This window comes from Genypterus blacodes, unplaced genomic scaffold (assembly GCF_046128005.1).
Source record: "Genypterus blacodes isolate CSIRO-AG114 ecotype Tasmania unplaced genomic scaffold, CSIRO-AGI_Gbla_v1 ptg000133l_1, whole genome shotgun sequence".
In the NCBI taxonomy this organism is placed as follows: Eukaryota; Metazoa; Chordata; class Actinopteri; order Ophidiiformes; family Ophidiidae; genus Genypterus; species Genypterus blacodes.
The window spans coordinates 3,010,784-3,017,500 of record NW_027466935.1 but is presented as its reverse complement, the minus strand read 5'-3'; the positions used below and the strand labels follow the sequence as shown (position 1 = coordinate 3,017,500).

At 48.0% G+C, this 6,717-nt stretch overlaps 3 protein-coding genes across 3 annotated transcripts in view; 1 reads left to right on the top strand and 2 right to left on the bottom strand.

Annotated features, from left to right (window-relative positions):
- rnf208 (ring finger protein 208) overlaps positions 1 to 2,487 on the top strand; it is a 7,297-nt gene extending 4,810 nt beyond the window's left edge. The window contains exon 2 of the mRNA XM_076164162.1: positions 358 to 2,487. Coding sequence (XP_076020277.1) covers positions 1,360 to 2,157 — 798 coding nt within the window. The 5' untranslated portion in view covers positions 358 to 1,359 and the 3' untranslated portion in view covers positions 2,158 to 2,487. The remainder of the gene's footprint in view (positions 1 to 357) is intronic.
- Positions 1 to 6,717, bottom strand: part of nnt (nicotinamide nucleotide transhydrogenase) — a 264,273-nt gene that overhangs the window by 97,217 nt on the left and 160,339 nt on the right. The window lies entirely within an intron of this gene.
- On the bottom strand, positions 2,630 to 6,668 carry LOC143011322 (uncharacterized). The gene is made up of 6 exons (XM_076164161.1): positions 5,761 to 6,668; positions 4,508 to 4,669; positions 4,171 to 4,351; positions 3,968 to 4,047; positions 3,700 to 3,797; positions 2,630 to 3,459 (listed from the first exon to the last, which is right to left on the bottom strand). Exons 1-6 carry the CDS (start codon positions 6,385 to 6,387, stop codon positions 3,381 to 3,383), a joined length of 1,227 nt encoding a protein of 408 aa, XP_076020276.1. The 5' UTR covers positions 6,388 to 6,668; the 3' UTR covers positions 2,630 to 3,380.

Sequence of the window (6,717 nt, the reverse complement as noted above, 5' to 3'; positions counted from 1 at the left end):
TGATTGATCTTATGTAGTAAATTAAAGAAGATAAGCTCCATCATATAGCTGATGCGTGTGTGTGTGTGTGTGTGTGTGTGTGTGTGTATACAATACCAACAACGCTACATTTTTTATCAATACGAGTTTTTGTCTTGTGCCTGTATGAATTATACTTCTCTCTCCACCCAGGTGAAGTGTGTGTAACGTTCACACCAATCACACACTACAGCACAACTCCAGCAGGAGACATAAACACACTTGTTGGATTAAATATCAGAATGTTTACAAGGAGCGCCTCTGATATGTGATCAATCTGAAGCAGGTTTAGAGCCCAGACGCACAGACTTCATGTGTCCGTGTTTCCTCTGTTCACAGGCTGTGACCGACCCAAAGGAGCGTTGAGGTCAGAAATAACAAGTGTGAGTCACCGCAACAAGGAATCCTGTTATCACATCTTTGGCTCCAGCGGGAGGAGGACGCCGTCTGAAAGTCAACAACCACCACTTCACTCCCACCTTCAAGGAATCCAGAGGGGGAAGGAGCCATTCCAACAGGCTCCTTTTAACCTCTAACACATTCACAGGACGCCTCCCTTATAAAAAGAACCTCCTCCTTATCAACAACACCACCAAACGGGTCACGGGTCACCCGATCGGAGAGACGGGAGGTGGATTCTGCCGCTCGCACAAGGCCTCAACACCACGCGGTCTGAAACAGGAAGGAAGTGCTGGGTTAAGCAAGAAACGAACGCAACCAGTTTCCCTCGGCAGGCCACAGGGTGTAGTGTAAGACAATACCTGCAACGGACTGCCTGTGCTCGCTGCCTCCATCATCCTGTACTGTACTGTATAGAGCAGATTATTTATTATTGGTATTTATCACTGAGTGAGACCACATCTTTGTGCTAAAGTGCTAACAATCTGTCATTGTGGTATGAATATACATTTCTGCAAATAGTCTGAGTGGAACAACAGAATCAGCACAGAAACATCAGCATTTGTCAGTAAAAAAAACAAGAACAAAACAAGAACAGCAAAAACTACCTTTCAGTAGTCAACACTGGTCAGTTCCTGTAAGCTGTAAATCATCGTGTGTGTGTGTGTCTGTGTGTGTGGGCGCGCGCGTGTGTGTATCAATCACAGATACAGATTTAGGTGCTCTGGCTGTGTTAACCCGTCCAAAGACTCAGGCTGACAGCCGCACCCAAACATGGACACGAGCCTCCGTCCCCATGTACCCTCTAATGGCTGACTTTAAGAGCTGCAGAGAAAGAGCCCACATTGATCCCCGTGCCCAAAACACGCAGGCACGGGCGTCCAAGCGCTGATTAGATCCACAGCACCTCCAATCCCAAGGCCCCAACCTCCACACAAGCGAATGTCCTGCCTCAGACGCCAGCCTGTCACCATCCCCATGGACACCGTTAAGATCATCCAGTCGGAGAAGTTCCCCAGGGAGTGCACGGTGCCCGTCACGCAGCCGCGCTACGCCCCGCCGCCCAGGGTAGCATGGGACGGCGGAGGCGAGGGGGAGATCATCGTCAACCAGGCCTGCAGCGACCTGACCCTGGAGATGGTGGGCGCCGGCATGGCCCCGCCGCGGCCCATGGTGACACCGCCGGCCCCCGTGACTCGCAGGGAGCAGAGCTTCCTGGCGCAGCGCAAAACCAGTGCCAACGAGATCTGCTACCACCAGTTCCACTACAAGATGGAGGACGTCATCGTCAACCAGTACGTCCTGCGATCCTCCTCCACTTCCTCCTCCGCCTCATCCTCTTCCTCCTCCTCCTCCTCGGGGCCCGTCATGCCGTGCGAGCCCTTGGACTGCCCCACCTGCGGTCACACCTACAACTTCGCCGGCAAGCGTCCGCGCATCCTCTCCTGCCTGCACTCGGTGTGTGAGGAGTGCCTGCAGATCCTCTACGAGTCCTGTCCCAAATACAAGTTCATCTCCTGCCCGACGTGCCGGCGCGAGACAGTGCTGTTCACAGACTACGGCCTGGCTGCTCTGGCCATCAACACCAGCATCCTGAGCCGCTTGCCCTCTGACCCCAACGGGCCCGTGCAGTGGGGCGGGGAGGCCGACCGCAGCTGCTACCAGACTGTGCGCCAGTACTGCCAGTCGGCCTGCACCTGTCAGATCGCCAACCCGCTGTCGTCCTGTGGCATCATGTAGACAAAGAGTGACACTGGCATGACTCCACGCTGCCCCCCCTAGCCCCTCCCACTCTCCAGCCTCCCGTCTCACCTACATAAATCCCTCCACAGATGTTATCTCTATATATTTAATAGCACAGATGGATGCTGTGTGGGACTAAAGGATTATGGTGGGTAAATAAATAGTAAATAAATGTATTTTATGTATGGACAGATAATCCTATTCACCCTCTCATTTGGTTGGACGTGTTTGTCATTGACATCTCTTTACATGGGAATGCCAGGGGCGCTCTGTCCCCTCAACCTAGGTGAATAAAGATTAAATAAATGATAAAAAAAAAAGATATCACCTCTGTGTGGCCTGCAGTAGCTTCTCTGAATCTATAATGAAAATCCCCCCAAAAGTAGAGATATTAAGGTTTTTACCCAATAGTGTTAACAGCCTTATCACCTAATCTGAGTTTGGAATGAAACACGGAAAATTCAGGGAGGAAAATGTGCAAAGTTTCATAGATAGGAGCTCAGAAAGTTTACAAAGAGATACGCTGGCGTTTCTTGTTTGACACGTTACCGATTGGATAACATTGTATTTCCATTTTCCTAAATCCTGGAACGAACCTGCAGACGTTTTTGTGTTTTCAGTTCAGTGGATTTGATCCTTTTAAGCTACGATCAATCCTCTGACCCGTATTTTTTAATTCTGAACAGCTCGAGATAATAACTGAAATGTGTTCCATTAAATTAAAACCAGGCTGAGATTTGAAGTTTTTAACCCGACAACAGCAGTTATTTATGACATCGTCTCATGTTAACATTCAAAATATGCAAAGTAACTCATCAGTACAGAAACATACACAGGATTTCCCTCTGAAATGTGGTGGAGAAAGTAGAAAGTAGCGACAAAAAGTACAAGTTCACGTACCTCAAAGCTGTATTTACATATGCAGTCATATAAATGTACTATTTTTATACTGAGAATGCTTTTTGTTTCAACAGTTACAGTGTAAAAAATGTGTGTGTTTTCTACGAATCTGCAAAGAAAGAGTAAAATATCTTATTATCTGTTGGCTGTATGGAAGGATAAGAGCATTTACATCAGCATATAAATGAAGACAAGTACAACGAAAGGACGTGGGAATAAATTGTGCAATAAGACAGTTTGAAGGCAGCAGTGCAAATAGCGCACTTAGGAAACGAAGACAAGCTTCATCCGGACATGTTGGTGGAGACATTTGTTTCCATTCACGTCGTCTTCAGTCGCTTCCTGATCAGGTTGCTCAGCCGGCGCCTGGTGGTGATTTTCTCCGATGATGGCTGCTGGCTGTATCGATCAACAAACACACGCAAACAAACAGATTATTGACAACAACAAAAAGGAAAAATGGAAAGCTTGAGAATGCAGGATGGTGAAGAGGAACAGATGCCTTCACACACACCTACAGCGCGTTAGCCGCGGGCCACTGCGTCATGCGTAGCTGGCGGTTTGCCATGTTGGAGCGACGCACGCACGCAGGCACGCGCGCACGCACGCACGCAGGCACGCATGAACACGGTGACTCACCTTTTGCTCTCGGTTCTCACAGTCTCTCCTCTCCTCAGAGTCGCCAGCCTCCCCCTCCAGTTCTTGTAGCCTTTACTCCCTTCCTCCCTCTTCGACAACTGAGCACACAAAGTCAACATCAATACAGATTTATCAGCAAAATCACTGCAATACATTTATATACTATATCGCAGTTCTACTACAACAACACATAACATAATTTATCTATCCCACAATATCTGTTACTTTTATTTCCTACAAACACATGATGTCTTTGAACGTATCATACCTGCGAGTTTCGGGCTCCGTCATTGTTCATTAGGTCATCTATGCTCGTCTGCGGCCCCCTAGTGTCCGGTCTGAACTTTCCTGCAACAAATACAAACACAACCTCAATGACGCTCAATTCTTTGTTCATTTCTACACAAACACACATTAAATATACAACAAATGACGATGAAACTCGACTTATTCAGGTGCCAGGTGACTCACTTGAGTGTATAGTTGCTATAGTGGTGTCAGAGGCAGACCTCTGTCGCATGGGGCAGCTGGGATAATCTTTACGCTGTAATGTTTCACTTGAAAAATGCTGTATTCCTTCATCACTGAGTCTGGGGTGAGCAGCGAGCTCACCCTCTGCCTGCATGACGTCACACTGACAGTTGTCTGGGGCCTGGAGAGAGGATGGAGTTTAATTCATACGCACCCCGAGGCTGTGAGATAACATGCTGTCAACACAAGCCTTTCAAGTCAGGGTAATGTTTAGCATGGAGGCACGCTGGGGAAACTGTGACACTTTCTCATTTGCCTTCAGTGAGAAACTCTTTACCTGGCTCACCAGCTCGTCCTGATGCTCCCGCAGGGCGTCTATCTTCATCTGTATCGCACGGTTGTGAAGCTGGTGCTTGGCAATTCTTTCCAACGTTTGGCACACCTGCTCCAAGTACCTGAAGCCGGGACTCAGGCCCTCCCGCTCCTCCTCACCCAGGGGCTGCAAAGGTCACGCACACACACGTTCACGTAAAGCAGACATATAGAACATTTGATTACATCTTCTTCGCTGCTTTCCTTTCTAAAAATGTGCAACACTGCAGCATAGACGTCCGTGTGTTATACTCAAGTTCCCTTCAATGCAGCTTATAGAATTAAACACATTTACATAGGCAGTATAGTGATAATCTAACTTTCCCTCAACATTAAGGCCTTTTTAAGGTGCATGACTAATTCAATGACAACAGGTTTACCCGTTCATTACTAACTTTGCTGATTGTTTGACATGACAGCTACTCCAAAGAAGTCACAATAACATTTTCAAGATTACAATAGAATACAATAGAATGGAAAGCCACCCAGTTTATTAACCCTACTTGGAAGCCTTCGTAGGGCAAAAAGAGCGCTCTAACCTGTAATTAACGCCGGTATACAATAAAGTAAAATGTTTCCTTGAGAACTTTTGAATGACTCAACAAAGAAGTGCACACATGGGGCCAAGGGACACACCCAGGGACTACAACAACACTGACAACTTAATTAAATGCAGGTGGCATTAGTTCAGTAATGTCAAGGCTTTCCTGTGTTGACAGGCCGGCCGGGTTTCCACGGCGATCGTGGCGTGACAGCAAACATTAAAAAAAAGAGGGTCTGCGTGTTTTTTAGCTTTTAAAATGAAGGTGGCGAGATTTGTTTCACCTTCTAAGGAAACAAACTGAAAATCACAGCCGGCTCCTCGTCAGCAGCACCCTCGTGGCTCCGTTCCACTCTTGCCTGCGGGCAGCGGCTCACCTGGACGGACTGGTTTACGATCCCTAACATCTCAGGTGGACTAGTGACAAGTCGCTCGCATGAAAGGGATTCAGTAATTACACGGCTGCTCTACTTTGAATTCGACAAAAAAACGTGTGTTGGTGTGTTGCAACCCATTAAGTGTCGGAAGAGCAAACGCCTCTGCAACTGTCTTTCAGGCCCTCGTATGAATACAATCCATTGTTTATAGGACTAATGTGATTGTGTGAGTCCCCCCCTTACACAAACAAAAAGCAGATGAGTTTGTCTTCTATTAATAAGGATTGATTAAGAAATTACCTCTAATTTTTCCACAAATGGCCGTTGCTCGTAGCGCATAGATAGCGGCCGTCTCCGCGGTTCTGAAATCTTTCTGATTGACGTCACCGGGCTGGCCGTTTTCGCCATCCGCAAATTTTCCGACCTTTGACCCTTGGCTACGGAGGATATGTGTCGTTTAAGATACCAAGACGCTCGGTTCCGCCTGGGGGGCTCCAGGCCCTCTGCTTTACACTCCGGGCCGTTCCACACACGCCTGGGCTGAGTCCTCTGAAGCGCCTGCTCCAGTTTAAGGTGCAAAGCTGTGGAGGTCTCCTGAGGTGTGTTGGGTAAAAGGTTCAGGGAGGGACAGGAGGCAGAGGATGGATCATACAGGACGGGAGACCTGTCCAATTCTGTATCTGCTGCCATCGCGTCCAATTCTGTGTTGTCCATTGACACAGAGCCGCACGTAATAGGAAGAGACATGACAGAACCTGCCGTCTCCACTCCGGAGTCCACCGATTCACAGTTCAGAGTTGTATCCATGTCAGAAAATGACGTCGGAGAGACTTCATCGCTGTTACCCAGCCAGCCAGAGTCCAAATCTAGGCTTCCTTCTGCTATCCAATTCTCCAAAAGGCACCCAAAGCTCCGGTATACGTTCATTTCCGTTTCTCAGTTCAGTTCCTCCTGACAACTTGGGCTTGTGCTGCGTGAACGGTGATTTACAGCAGCACAATGAGCTCAGTCACCGCTTTAGACAACCCACACAGGGAGATTAACATAGGTGAGATGGTGATGGAGAATTCAAAACATCCGTCCTGTTCCGCCTCTTCTGCTTCATTGCACCTCCCCATCATCTGCCCCGACACAGAGCCACATGCTGGTACTCGCTCACCGCTGCCACTGCAAAATGACTCACCTGAAACACTTTACATTTCTCCAACACGCCCCTGCAACATAAATCACAGACATATCAAGGACAAGCCACGACAA

Excerpts from the sequence above, each read along its gene's own strand:
- LOC143011322 (XM_076164161.1), bottom strand. The coding sequence starts at position 6,387 with ATGAACGTATACCGGAGCTTTGGGTGCCTTTTGGAGAATTGGATAGCA. Across the intron at positions 4,670-5,760 it reads CATTTGTGGAAAAATTAGAG|CCCCTGGGTGAGGAGGAGCG; the intron begins GTAATTTCTTAA and ends TGACCTTTGCAG. Across the intron at positions 3,460-3,699 it reads GTGAGAACCGAGAGCAAAAG|CCAGCAGCCATCATCGGAGA; the intron begins GTGAGTCACCGT and ends TGATCGATACAG.